This window comes from Danio rerio, chromosome 21 (genome assembly GCF_049306965.1).
Source record: "Danio rerio strain Tuebingen ecotype United States chromosome 21, GRCz12tu, whole genome shotgun sequence".
In the NCBI taxonomy this organism is placed as follows: Eukaryota; Metazoa; Chordata; class Actinopteri; order Cypriniformes; family Danionidae; genus Danio; species Danio rerio.
The window spans coordinates 34,067,106-34,082,539 of NC_133196.1; the positions used below are offsets into that span (position 1 = coordinate 34,067,106).

The 15,434-nt window shown below is 37.2% G+C and overlaps 1 protein-coding gene across 6 annotated transcripts; it reads right to left on the minus strand.

The window, feature by feature from the left end:
* Window positions 1-1,109: 1,109 nt before the first annotated feature.
* LOC141380019 (uncharacterized) lies at window positions 1,110-8,841 on the minus strand. Of its 6 annotated transcripts, none has more exons than XM_073936054.1 (4): window positions 8,737-8,841; window positions 8,125-8,481; window positions 7,677-7,854; window positions 1,110-7,542 (listed from the first exon to the last, which is right to left on the minus strand). In XM_073936054.1, the coding sequence occupies exon 4, from the start codon at window positions 7,445-7,447 to the stop codon at window positions 1,754-1,756; it is 5,694 nt and encodes a 1,897-aa protein (XP_073792155.1). In that variant the 5' UTR covers window positions 7,448-7,542; window positions 7,677-7,854; window positions 8,125-8,481; window positions 8,737-8,841; the 3' UTR covers window positions 1,110-1,753. The 6 variants fall into 6 exon arrangements, 5 of the variants coding, with proteins under 5 accessions (XP_073792155.1, XP_073792156.1, XP_073792153.1 ...); XM_073936055.1 differs by having other exon boundaries at window positions 1,110-5,989; window positions 6,116-7,542; window positions 7,677-8,481; XR_012397258.1 differs by having other exon boundaries at window positions 1,110-1,199; window positions 1,446-8,481.
* Window positions 8,842-15,434: the final 6,593 nt, after the last annotated feature.

The window sequence follows — 15,434 nt, forward strand, 5'->3', positions numbered from 1 at the left end:
TAGACTCTAATTTTAATGCAGTTTTAGTGTGCAAATTTTTTTATTAAAAGTTATTTTTGAATCGGTTTATTGTCTCTCTATCTGTATTTTTTATACACATTTTAGTATGGTTTGTAGGTTTTTATTTTTAATTGTAGGCATTTTAAGACTTTGGCTTGGTGACTAGCTAAATATAATGCATATTTTTAATTATTTTATTTCAGTTAATGTTTATTTACACTGTAAACCCTGATGTTGCATTTTCTTTAACAATCATGTAAAACTGAGTGAACATTACTAAAAATTTTGCATCTTGTGTCCTGCTAATTTTTTGTTAACAACTTATGTACCATGAAAATCCCTAAACTTAGGATTTCATGTGTAGTAAGCTCAAACTCATAACCAATCCTTTAAAAAAGGTAATTTTAATGTTTTTTGTTGTGGTAATATTTTGTTTTATTTAAGATTTATAAGATATTTAACAAAACAGAACAAAAAAGAAAGAAAAAAAAGAAAGAAGAGAAGAAAAGAAGAAAAAATAGTACTAAATGCACCCCCCCACACACACAAATGTTTCTTACCAAATATATATATACACACAACCAACCTGATCTCAAGTGGAACCGTAAGTATTTAATGTTTTTTCAGTTTAGTGGCTAGTTTGTACGAATTCGTACGAGTTCAGTCATGTGAAAATGTACGATTTTGAAAAGGAGGCGTGGCACCCAACCCCACCCCTAACCCCAATCGTCATTGGGTAATGAGCAAATCATACTTAATTGTACAAATTGGATCACATGAATTCATACGAATTAGCCACTAAATCAAAAAGTTATGAATTGCTGTGAGATTGCGTTGACATGACATGACACATGTAGCATAAACATACAATTTTCTATGTAGTCTTGACTGTAAAATTCTAATATGTGCAACCTTTTAGTGCAAGAACTTTTTAAAAATCTTCTTTTTTTTGCTTCAGGTATAATTATTCACCATAATGGGAATAAAGGGCTACTTATTTTTCTTTAAAATTGATTTGAAATTTTTTTTTTTCATATTGTATTATTACACAGACACACAAACACAGACACTGTAGCTCCCTCCAGCAACAAACGAGCAAGAGTCTTTGGTTTCTACTGACTGGTTTATTTTCATAGCAAGTCTTCAGTTCTCAACATAGAGCAAACCACAAGACATCAGGGGTGTACCAGACGTAAGAACTAAAAAACATACAACAATGAATTACAACAGTGCATTTCCATATCAAATTAATCCAAATCACCACATTAAGGTCACACATAACACTGGATCACATAATCTTAACTAATACAATTTAACTTTATAAATAGCACCGCTCATAAACAAACAGTTAAATGCACACACCAAACAAACAACAACAACAACAACAACAACAACAACACACTTCAAATCAAACAAAACCAACAAATCATACAAAACAAACATACCTCATTGGCTGGTTACGGAAGGGAGAAACTCAAGAAAAGCATAAGCATTCCTTAGCTTGTTGAATGCTTGGAAGTGAATGCATTTGTCTCTCTACTCACAGTGGTGCATCATTTTTATAGTTCCCCCTGAAATTAGCTCCGCCTTAATTAGTTCCTAGGTGAACTGGCATAAGATCTTAAACACACATGACATCTGCTACACTCCCACCAAATCACTTGTGATTTTTTCCTTTTTTATAAATCACACTTAAACACAATTATGAAAATTAATGCAACCCATGGAGTGATAGTGTGAAATCAAGCAGTCTTCAATCAGCTTCAAGAAGAATGACTACCTTCTGTATTGGACGCTCAAGGTAACTTGGTTTAGACAATCGCTTACCCTTTCCATCAAGCGAAGAGTCACTCATTAACAACTTGACTTGTCTCACTTTGCCATCCTTTCCTTGGTACACGTCTACCACCTTTGCCAATTTCCACTCGTTACGTGGTGAAACATCATCTTTAAGGATAACTATGTCATTCACTTTAACATTCCTGCGATTCTTATTCCATTTCTGTCTTTGCTGAAGATTTAAAAGATACTCCTTTCTCCAGCGCGACCAGAAGTTGTTGACTAAATACTGCACTTTGCGCCATCGTTTACGGAGATAAAGATCTTCTTTGACAAACTCTCCAGGTGGTGGTTCCACAATCATAGACTTCATTGTCAAGATATGATTTGGGGTAAGAGGTTCTGGACCTAGAGGGTCATTCAAATGCTCAACAGTCAAAGGCCTGCTATTCACAATAGCCATAACCTCATACAACAGAGTTCGCAGGGAAGTACTGTCAAGTGCCCCAGGACATTGGTCAAGAACAGAAGTCAAAACATTTCTTACGGTACGTATCTGTCTTTCCCAGACACCTCCCATATGACTTGCTGATGGAATGTTCATGATCAACTCGCAGCCAAGTTTCTTTATCTGCCCTTGATCCATTGTTTTCAATGTGTTCATAAATTCTCTGCTTGCCCCCACAAAGTTCGTACCCTGATCACATCGAATTTGGCGAACTGTTCCACGAATGGCTATAAAGGAGCGGAGAGCATTAATAAATGCATCAGTAGACAGAGCATCAAGCATTTCAATGTGTATGGCTCTGGAACACATACAAGTCAACAATAACCCATAGCGTTTGAGTTGCCTTCTACCATCGGTAACATAAAAAGGTCCAAAACAATCCATTCCACACAATAGAAAAGGTGGAGTTGGCTGCACACGATCTTCAGGAAGATCAGCCATTTTCTGTTCTTCTACACACCTTCTAAATTTCCTACATTTCAGGCATTTGTATATGTGAGAAGAAACAGCACTACTGCATCCAAGAATCCATATACCATTGGACCGAAGTTCATTCACGGTCATTCCTCGCCCTTGATGTTGTACTCGTTCGTGATAATGTTTGATTAGTAATGCTGAGAAATGATTTTTCCTTGGAAGAATGGCAGGATATTTTACGTCTAAATGAAGAGTTGCATTTGCCAAGCGACCTCCAACTCGGAGTATGCCTTGATTATCCAGGAAAGGACTTAACTTGTACAACTGGCTTTTGGTTTGAGCATCAGATGTAAATGCTAGTTGTTTCTTGAGACTCGTCATTTCATGGGAAAAGGTTGCTTCTTGAACTAACCGAATGATAAAGAGCTCAGCATCTTTCCTTTGCTCCAAAGTAGTAGGTTCAAAAGCTTTGGATTCACAACCTTTAGCTTCTCTTACATACCGTTTAAGTCTGGCAATGGCCTTCACCATCCTTGCCCAGTCCGAGAATTTGAGAAGACGTTCTAACAATGATTTTTCTTTATTTGCTTGGATATTGAAAACTTGAACCTTTCGAAGCTCTGGATCATTACTTGTGATCACATCTCCCACCTTAACTTCATCACTGGGAAGATCTTTCTGCCACAAGAATTTTGGTCCCTTGAGCCAACTTGACGCCACTAGTTGTTCAACCATCAAACCTCTAGAAGCAGAATCTGCAGGATTGTCTTCAGTGCCTACATATTTCCATTGATTCGATTCAGTACTCAACTTGATACGTTGAACACGATTAGCTACAAAAACTTGGAATCTCCTAGCATCATTGTTGATGTATCCCAGAACTACCTTAGAATCAATCCAGAAACATTCCTGTAAATCCTTAATGTCCAATTCTTTCTTCAGCATATCACTGACCCGTACAGCGACCACTGCAGCTGAAAGTTCTAGTCTTGGAATAGTAGTTATTTTTGTTGGTGCAACTCGTGACTTTCCCATGACGAAAGAGCAATGAACCTCACCTGATGCACTGACTGTTCGAAGATAGGAGCATTCCCCATATCCTGAGATGCTAGCATCAGAGAAATGATGGAGTTCAAAACGAATGGCTTCGTTACTTATCTGTGGAACATAACATCGTGGGATCTTCACATCAGCTAAATTTGGCAGATCTAAAAGCCAACGTTCCCATTGAGATTGCAAGTCTTCAGGCAATGAATCGTCCCAACTAGCCTTGTTGTAGCACAGCTGTTGTAGGATCTTCTTGCCCACCAAAATGAATGGTGCCATAAATCCAAGTGGATCAAACACAGATGCTATCGTTGACAACACTCCTCTGCGAGTAAATGGATGTTCCTTTACAATGACTCTAAACTGGAATTCATCAGATGCAATTGACCATTGAACACCAAGTGCTCTCTCCACATACATCTCACCCAGATCCAGATCCAAATCCTTTACTCCTTTAGCAAGATCCTCTTGAGGAATTGAAGCGATAACATTCTTACTGTTGGAAATGAACTTGTGAAGTCGAAGTTTCCCAGTGCTACAGAGTTTCTTAGCTTCAGTCACAAGGGCAATTGCTTCAGCTTCAGTTGGCACACTTACTAATCCATCATCAACGTAAAAGTTCCTTTGGATGAACCTAATAACATCTTCAGTGAACATTCCTTTTCCTTCAGCAGCAAGATGTTTAAGACCATAATTTGCACAACCTGGGGAAGAAGCTGCACCAAATAAATGAACTTTCATTTTATACACTGAGGGTTGAGCTTCCAAATTGCCGTTGTCCCACCATAAGAATCGAAGATAATCTCGGTCCTCTGCTTTGACATGAAACTGATGAAACATGCATTCTATGTCACACATAATGGCAACTGGATTTTTCCTGAAACGACACAAGACACCCACTAGAGTATTTGTCAGCTCTGGGCCTGTCAAAAGATGGTCATTTAAAGAAGTTCCTTGAAACCTTGCAGAACAATCAAAAACAACTCTAATTTTTCCAGGCTTTTTTGGATGATACACTCCATGATGAGGAATGTACCATGCTGAACATTTTTCAGCTTCTTCAGGTGGAACCTTCTCAGCATCTCCACAGGCAATGATTTCATTCATGAAAGCAGTATAATCACTGTAATACTGCATATCCTTCTTAAATCTTCTTGCCAAACATTTGAGACGATATACTGCACAGACTTTATTGTTTGGCAAGTTAGGCCTGTCACCTTTAAATGGTAGTGGCATCTCATAATGTCCAGCCTTATTTAATGATGTACCTGCTTTCATTTTCCTTAGGAATCGAAGATCCTCTTGAGACATACAGCAATCCTCAGATTCTTGCTCACAAAAATCAGATTCAAACACCCTGATGACATCTATTGGAGAAACCACTTCTTTGATTTGTGTTCGACAGACATAGTGCACCTTCGTTTTGAGATTGACAGAAGCAGGTATACTTGGCATTACTTGCCTCACAATAATCTGATGACTTGTTCCATAAATATCGCCAGAGTCAACACATGGATTACCATGACCAATTACACTCCATCCCAAATCGGTCCTCTGTGCAAAAGGTTGATTTCCTTCACCAGCCACCACCTCTCGTGGAAGAAGAGCCTGTGGACAGTTGTATCCAATTAATAAGCCAACATCACAACCTTGTCGAGGAGCAAGGACATCTGCAATATGTTCAAGATGAGGCCATACTCTTGCTGTTTGTGGTGTAGGAATGTGATCTTTGCTGGCAGGAACAAACTCTCTTGAATAGGTTGTTGGCAGAGAAATCCTAGTTTTCGAATAAAATCCTCTAACTTGAAGACCCTTCATTTTAAAACAAGGAACGACTGTAATCTTTGAAGCCATAGTTGCAAGTTTCAATTGAACTGCTTCCTTCTTAACATTCAGTGCATGTGTAGTCTCTTCAAGAATAAAGGTTGTATCACTTTGTGTATCAAGGAGAGCATATACTAGAACCTCTTTCTCTGGTTCAGATGTAGTAGACACCCATACAGGTATAATAGAAGAAGTGCAGGTATTATTAATTTCTTGCATTACCTGGTTCGAAGTTGCCTCATTTAGAACTCTTGTGTGTCTATGCTGATAAGGATCTGTACTCTTCTTAAAGCTTTCAGTCACCCCATGATTTCCAACACTCCTTGAACGATCTTCATGAAGACAGGTAGGATGGTTTTTTGCACAAATGTCACAGACACTTCTGTTTCGACAAATCCTTGATTGATGTCCAGGCTTCAAACATCCAAAGCATAACATCTTCTTATAGACAAACTTGTGTCGTTCAACAACTGTCTTCTCCATGAACTTATGACATTTATGAAGACTATGATCATTTTTTCGACAAAAAACACAACTCACCAAGACGAGGTTGTCTCCACCAGAATTAGTCGCCAACACCTTTCCCACAGAGCTTCGAGTCTTCAACGTCCTTGTTCCTTCTTTATCGCTTGATTTCAGAGCATAAAGTGATGTTATAGGATTGCACACAATCTTGGCTTCCTTTGTGAGGAACTTAACAAATTGGCTGAAACTTGGAAATGTTTTAGTATTTTCTTCAGTTTCCATCACCTCTCTATTCCATCTTGAAGTTAACCAATCAGGCAGCTTAGCAAGAATTTTTTGGTTCTCATTACAATCATTTAACACTTCAAGTTCTTTAATTTGAGGAATGGCAGCCTCACAACTACGAAGGAAATCTACAAACTCTTGTAGTTCCAAACTTTCCTTGGGACCAATCTTTGGCCAAGCATAAAGCTTCTCTCGAAATGATTTGGCTATAAGAAATGGATTTCCATATCTTTCTTCCAAAATCTTCCAAGCTGAACAATAAGCCGAATCTGTTCCAAGAAGAAAATGGCCTTCAAGAGCCTTTTTGACAGAATCTCCTACATACCTCCGTAGATAGAAAATCTTCTCCACTGCAGGAATGGATTTCTTCTCTATTAACATTTGAAAAGACGTTTTCCAATCATTGAACTTAAGTGGATCCCCATTAAAAACCATTGGTTCTGGCACAGGAAGTCGATTGACACTCATAGATTCAGTCAAAGCCTTGACAAGAGAAGTATTATCTATTTGTGGAGTTGTCACTGTTGGCTGTAAAGTGACATTTTTTGTTGACAAATTATCAGGTCTGTGGTGTCTTTTATCCACATGGATTTCTTTAAATTCACAGTCATGAGACAAGTCACTCAAAAGTTCATCATCTTCTGAAGCTTCACTCTGTTCATATATCTGCATACGTGCTTTAGCTGCATTTAACTTCTTAACTGTCTCCAAACGTTCCAGTTTGCGGCGTTTATCTTCTAATAACTTACGTCTAGCTGCATTTTCCACCTCATGCTGAGCTTTCACCTTAGCCTCTTCTTCACGGCGCTTCAAATCATCAGCTTCTTGTTCAGCTATACGCTTCTTATCTTCAGCTTCAAGCTTCTGAAGTTCCTTAAACTGACGATCCTGTTCCTTTAAGACTTCTAAAGTGGCTTCATTAGCAGCAACCTCAGCAGCAGCTTCTTGTTTTTTGGCAGCAGATAAACTTGAAAACTTAGAAGATCTTGACTTACTTTGAGACGATGTAGATGTTCTAGAAATCCTTGTGCCCACACTGACCTCTTCAGATAACTCAATGTCACTCCATCCAGACTCCATTTCCTTATTCCCTTCGAAATAATGCTTCACCAAAACCTCCATTTTCTTTGTGACTGCTTCACAATGGTCTACTCGGCGGCGTGTATCATGGTCAGGAATACTCAAATGGCGTAGATCTTCATACCCAGTGCCTACAACTGCAGAAGCCTTTGTCATTCTTGCCATAACATCTTGTAATGATTCAATTGAAGAAGACTCAGATAATAACCACTTTACTTCTTTGACAAGAGATTTCCATTTATCATAACTGACCTTGAATCTCTGTTCATACCTTTCCAACTTCTCTTCTTGCAACTTCTGACCCTTTTCAGTCAGCTTACGAGTCCTCTTTCCGCTTCGTAGCTCAGTCTCCACAGCATCAGAAGTTTCCGTTGCCACCTTACTTCTCACTGAGGGCTGAGTTGCAAGTTGCTGATTCACTCTATCATCCATGGGCCGCTCACCTAAATCTGACATTGTTCAAACTTCTCCTTTTTCACTTCTAAAATCCTTTTCTTTATTATTTATTCCTTAATTTAAAGTTAAGACCATAAATCATGCCTTAATTTGATTAAACACTGAAAGTGAAATTTACCCTTATTTCACAGCAATAGAAACAGGCAGTTAAACAGTACTTAATTTACATACAAGTCAATAATAAACCACTAACATTTTGAAAGGAACATGACAATATTAAACAATACTTAAAGTCTTTGCAGCCATTAACCACAGTTAGGTACCTTTAATCACACTTAACTGCACCACTCTTACTGCTGGTCTTGACTTGTGCTGCTCTTCAAGTTATGCTTGCGTCTCCATATTACACCGGCAATGTCCTTTCCTTCTGATATTGCTGAACCATGTATAATTTCACTTCGTTGCTTTGCACAACAGAATACTTGACTGAGTTCATTGGTTAAATTGTCCTGCTTCTTCTTTCATACTCGCAATGAGCCTTGAGTTCTTACTGTAGCTCCCTCCAGCAACAAACGAGCAAGAGTCTTTGGTTTCTACTGACTGGTTTATTTTCATAGCAAGTCTTCAGTTCTCAACATAGAGCAAACCACAAGACATCAGGGGTGTACCAGACGTAAGAACTAAAAAACATACAACAATGAATTACAACAGTGCATTTCCATATCAAATTAATCCAAATCACCACATTAAGGTCACACATAACACTGGATCACATAATCTTAACTAATACAATTTAACTTTATAAATAGCACCGCTCATAAACAAACAGTTAAATGCACACACCAAACAAACAACAACAACAACAACAACAACAACAACAACAACAACACACTTCAAATCAAACAAAACCAACAAATCATACAAAACAAACATACCTCATTGGCTGGTTACGGAAGGGAGAAACTCAAGAAAAGCATAAGCATTCCTTAGCTTGTTGAATGCTTGGAAGTGAATGCATTTGTCTCTCTACTCACAGTGGTGCATCATTTTTATAGTTCCCCCTGAAATTAGCTCCGCCTTAATTAGTTCCTAGGTGAACTGGCATAAGATCTTAAACACACATGACATCTGCTACAGACACACATATATAAATATACACGTCAAGTGCTGTTGAGCACTTAAACAGTGCTGATTTGCCATTGTGTTCACATGCTCAAAAGAAATAGCTGTGATTGTCCATGAAGGTCATCCGTTTACTGAACCTAACACTGTTTAATAAGAGTAATTACAGACACAGGGACAGTGGATCGGTTTCAAACCACGAAGATCAGTTGATTCATCAGTGAATCGCTCTTATGACAGACCAGCTGATCTTGCTGATGCTTTAAAACTCTCCAGTGTCTGTATATCTGTGTTTACACTCAATCAACAGTGGTGAGTTCAGTGAACTGAACAGTTTAAGTGTAATCTACAAAACCGGCAAGTTAAATAAACTTAAATATGCAAGTTTTGGGAGACTCAATTAAATTGAGGCAAAGAGTTTACTCAATTAATTTAGTTCAGTCAGCTTATTAGGATTTTCATTGTAACTGAAAGCTCATAAACACGTGTAGCTGCACAAACAAACACATCTCTGTTCACAGAAGCAACACACACATGCACATTTTTCATGGATGACTGAACACCTTCCAGCCACAATGGGGCAGCTCCAGTGAACAGACAAACCTGCTGAAGATCAAAGTACAAATACCAGGAGGAAATGTTGTGGTCAGAGACCTCAAACCGACAAATTGAGATCAAACTAAATGACCTTCACTCTTAAATCTACTACTTTACATGTGCATTCATTTTCAAGCTACAGTATAAGGCCACCATAGAGCTGTCCATGGTGCTGAAAACCCAATCTGCATTTATTTAACACTTCCATATTTGAACAATCAAATAACTCAATAAACAATTGTTATCTGAGTGATTAAAATCCCCACAATACAAAGAAATATTCCTTATCTAATCAATTCCTGATGAGTAAAATCCCCTCTTATCTCTTTCTCTAACGTGAATAAGGTGCATCGACACTCATTCATGTTTTCATCAGTGGGACCAAATAACGATAAAATCATGCCGCATTCACAGGATTAAACCATGACAATGCTTTAATCTGATTAGAATAAAACCTGCGCCTCTCACATCTGTCATAATAAACGTCATCTCGTGCAATCTGGAGTTCACATACAGTTTTACCAAAGCACCGATTTGACTGTCCTCCCCAGATTCTCATTTCTTACTCTTTTGTCTTTATTTATTTTCGTTTTTCAATTCAAAGCCCTTAAGCCATGCCAAACCTCTATCCTTGAGAGGCTTACTGTTGGCCTATAGCGCATGAATACAGATGCTAGTGAGCATGTATTAAGCAGCCACATACTTAAACAGAATTTCAATCACACTTTCTTTTTCCAGGTTGGCTTTGATTTCTTTTTTAGTTTCTCGCCGCTTAGACAATGAGGTTTGTTTTTGAAAAATGTTATGTCTGATTGGTAGATTAAGCGAGCTCGCTCACTGCGCCATCCGCTCCGCATTACTTCCATATTCACTTTTAAGTTACCGAGAAACTTCAAACTGTGGCCATAAGATGGAGAAAAGCCCTTTGAAGCCTGAAGTCTGGAATGGTGTATTGCAATGGCTCCGCTCAAACTGAATACACATCTTCAAATAGCCTAGGAATAAATGAAAGAAGCTCAATCATTAAATCAACAGCAGGATATCCAACAGAATAAATAAGGATGATGGGAGAGTCACTGTAGAAGTTTCTTCTTCCTTCCTCTTGGGTGAGATGAGGTTTAGGGAGCTTAATATATCTTACATGAAGTTGTAATATATAATATGTAATATATATTTAAGTGGGAGTTTAATGCAATTTATGTTTGTAAAGATCCATTATAAAGAAAGCCTGGGTATGTCAAGTGTTGAGTTAAAGGAAATGGCCATATCGTGAGCCACCATTGTTTCCTTGTTCTTATGTAAATTCCATGAGCGTAAAACCCCTGTGAAATATATTCCTATAAGAACACAAAACAGACTGTTGCGTGACTTGCATGCACTGACACGGGCTGATATGTTTCTCTGTGATTATTAAAATGCATGCCACAGGCTGTTTGATAACCCACAATGACTCCTAGTAAGCAATGATCATTTTCCTCCCTTAGATATTTGAAAGTTTATCTAAGTGTATATTAATCTTACTATGTATGTGGGACTCTTATTTTGAAAATGGGAGATGCCGTTTGTTTTCTATACATTGTTATGCAACAGCTCAATGAGCCATCTGCTCATATGCTCATCATGATGCAAAATACGCCATATTCAGATTATAAATTTATTGAACTCCAACCCCAAAGAGGCATAAGAAATCAATAAGATATAATAAAAGCTCTGCTGCTTTTGTGTCACTTCTCTCTCGTCTCTCATCAGCAATTTCGATTGCTTCCATTCTCAGTATACTTCTTACTTCAGGTCATCTATGAACATGATTTCTATACGAGTCACATAGAATATCATAAAGACTACAAATTCCCACAATTCCACACTCTGTCATTAAACTACACCTTTGTTTGTTGTAAATATGTGCTCTCTAGTGACAAAAATTACATACTGTGTTTTTAAGAAGCGAATTAACTTCAGCAAGTTACTAAGTTGACAGATAAATAAAAAATGGAAATGAATACTAAAGATTTAACTGTTTCTTGTTCCGTATTATTTTTTTATATACACATTTCTTTTTTTCAGTTTTATTAATTAATCAAAGAATTATTTTTAAATCAGTTGCTTTCACTGGAAAACATTAAGGACAACATCAAGTTATTACATTCAACAACAAATGCCACAATAAAACAATACAATTGAATACAACAATCAAATTCAACTAGAAAACACTTGGCAATGCTAAATGTTAAATGCATGTCGGAAACACCAGTAATAGTAAGTTATGAGTTAAATCAATAAGTTTTAAATGACTTTGGTTTACTAAAATAATCATTGTAAACATACAATTCAAAGTAAATGTATCTCTAAATTGTGTCAGGAACACGGTTTAAACAAAAACAAAATCCCAAAACAGAACTTTTTTATATAGGGTGCATCTTAAAGGGTAAAAAAAGCACACTTAAAGATTACTCTTGTAATTGCTGCAGTTGTTGTTGCAGGAGGAAGCATCATAGAAAACTGTGACAGCATGGTATAGGCTAAAGTACAACATTTTTCCCCACACAAATTTTTTTAGAATGCTAAAGAAACATTGTCTGAACATATTGTTTCTCAAATAACTAGGGTGAGGCACATAATACTAGCACAAAACTTTGTGTTTCCTTAGACTGTATGTGATCTGGTCTCCTTGTGCTGTCACAAAACAAAGAGCTGTTAAAATGTACTAAATCTTGTGCACCTCATATAAATACAGTTGGACACGCAGTCCTCTACTCAATATTCAGTTCCATTTGGAAATACTTCAATATACTATAATAAAAAACTCAGCAACATCTGGTTCACGCATACTTTAAGCTTTCCTATTTTGTCAATATGTCAATATGACCAAAACAAAATAAAGCTATACATTTGTTCATTGTGTGTACCAAAGTCTCTTTTATTAAATAACTTAAAAAGTCTTTAAGTAGGCTAACTTTCACCATTAATATAATTTCTTTTGTTGGCACGCTCATACATTTCCCAATTAACCCTAGTACAAAAAATATATATAATGTATTGTGTTGTGTCTGGTCATAGTAGATCACCTGCCCAGCACCTTATGAGTGACAGTGGCTAATTGTCGATAAACACAAATTTGCACAATGCTTATTGTGTGATTGTTATGTAAATGACATTTTACGTCTGTGTTTTTTAATTTGTATGTAAATCATCCTCGGGAATGTTCACGCCCATTGACACCGCTTTTGAACTGTGCTCTCATGCAAATTTGCCCTGTTTAGTAAATCTGGCCCTAAGGATCTGGAGACACACCTGCCATCCCATAATGAAAAAAAAAAACTCATCAGAACAGTAATTGAGGGGGTAGTTTACATAAAACCAGTTTTCAACAAAAAATATAAATGAAATTTATGCATTCATTTAATGAAATCAAATTAATGCATTCATTCATTAGTCCCTTCTTTCATCAGAGGTCGCCACTGCAGAATGAACCACCAACTTATCCAGCATATGGTTTGCACAGCAGATGCCCTTCCAGCTGCAACCCAAAACTGGGAAACATTCATACACATTCACACACACATACACTGCGGCGAATTTAGATGATTCAATTCACCTATAACGCATGTTTTTGGCTGTGCATGGGGGAAACCAGAGCACTCGGAACTCCTCACAGAAATGCTGGAACCAAGCCGGAACTCGGACCAGCGACCTTCTAGCTGTGAGGGGACGGTGCTAACCACTGAACAATGTCACCTTAAACTCTTACATTGTTAGAATATTCTTGTCATATAAACATTCCCTTAGATATTGAGTAGCATCATTGCTGATAGCACTACTCAAGGGATGTTAAAAAGTGAACATAGATCAATATCCATGTAAACAAATGGGCACTAAAGTCAAGGCTGTGAATACTTAATGTTGATTAAATATTTTGATATTTATATAGTTTTTTTTGTTGTTGATGACTATTTCTATGATAATGTAGTCAGTCAGATTATTAGTTTTAATTATGCCAGTTACACCACCTCTTGAAGGTGAAGGTGGTTGTGCTGAGGTACTGCTTGGTAGTTTGTTGATTGGTTATTTAACTAATATTGACGTTACTCTTCAATGCGGAAGTACGCTTGTTTTTGCGATTGTGGGAGAAATGGCTCGAAATAATACGGCAGAAAACAGTCAAACTACTTGCTCTACAAACAAGTGTGTTGGTGACTATACATAAAAAAATAGAATAATATAATAAGAAAGTATTAGTTAGCAACATCAAGCAGCATGATGAGCTGTTTTTAATGTCTAAAATTAAATGGAAGTTAATGGGACTGGAAGTCTTAAGCCAAAAAGATTCCTGTAACGCCAGGGAGTAACACCACAACAGAAGGTAGGATCCAATATGCAGGTTTATTCACAGTCAGGCAAGCAGTGGTCAATACGGGAGCAAACAGGTATGTGAGGACAATCCAGAATCGTAGTCAGTATAACAATCAAGAGGTCGAAAGGCAGGCGGCAGACAAGGATAACTAAATAAACAAGGCTAGGTTCAAAACAGGAAAACAAGACAAGGAAACCGCGTTGTAATGCTACTTTACAGTGAACAAGACTCGGCAAACTGAAGGGGTGAATGTGTGGCTTAAATAGTGTGTGTTAATCAGTCTCTGAAAGTCCTCAGGTGTGCAAATGTAATCAAGCTAGATGAGAAAGCAGGTGTGTGGGTGAAGAGCATGTATGAAGTTGAAGTCCATTTACTGGCAGATTTGGAGTTTCATGAGTGAGTGTTTACCAGCGACATCTGGTGGTTTGTTCACTGGTAAACATGACAATTCCAATGGCTGCGCCCGCTCGTACATCAAGAATAATATGAAAAGCAACTGTTTAATGCCAGCTTAGAAACTGGGAAAGTAAAAAAAAAACAAAACAAAAAAAAAAAAACAAGCAATGTTCCAGTTGGGACAATGGTAAACTCATACACAACATGGTTGACTAAAATTGCCTATATGTATAGTTTGTCGTTGGGTGTCTTACCTAAAATTACATTCAGATCTTTCATACTGTTATACAATACATTTTGATTATATTATTCATTAAAAAAAATACCCTTAAACTTTAGTTTATATCAGGGTTTTTCAGACAGGGGTCAATGCACCAAAAGAGGGACTCTGTAGTAATTTAGTTTCACTATAGAATTAACAAAGGGAAATATAATAATAAAATACATTAGCTCTTTATTAAACACATCTGATCAAGCTAGTTGAGTATGCAAAGCTTGATTAAGGCCTACAGGTAAGTTTGTTGTATGTGTGTGTTTCTGGGGTTATGATGTGGTCCCTAACATTTATGTTATACACTGGAAACAATTATTTTATTGTCTTGCTTCTAGTCCAAATATCTAAAAAAAATTAAATAAAGAAGAATTTTCTAGGCAGGCAAAACATATTGTCTTGTTTTAAAAAAATAATATACCAAAATTGAATGAGTTTTTCCTTAAAACAAGCAAAATAATCTTGTTTCTGCTTTTGACATAAGATTATTTTGCTTGTTTTAAGAAAAAAACTTGCTTAATTTTGCCATATTATTTCTGAAAATAGGACAATATGTTTTGCTTGCCTAGAAAATTTTAGATATTTGGACTAGAAAGAAGACAAAAAATCTAAGTAAGAAAAACATTTTTTGCAGTGTAATATTTTTGGTCTATCGCATCTGTCACAGTTAGCACTGTCGCCTCACAGCAAGAAAGCTGGTTCAAGTCACGGCTGGGCCAGCTGGCATTTCTGTGTGGAGTTTGCATGTTCTCCCAGTGAATACGTGGGTGTCTTCTGGGTGCTACTGTTACCCCCACAGTCCATAGACATGCACTATAGGTGAATTAGATGATCTGAATTGGCCATAGTGTATTTGTGTGCGCGTGTGTGTGAGTGTGAATAAGATTTGTGTGGGT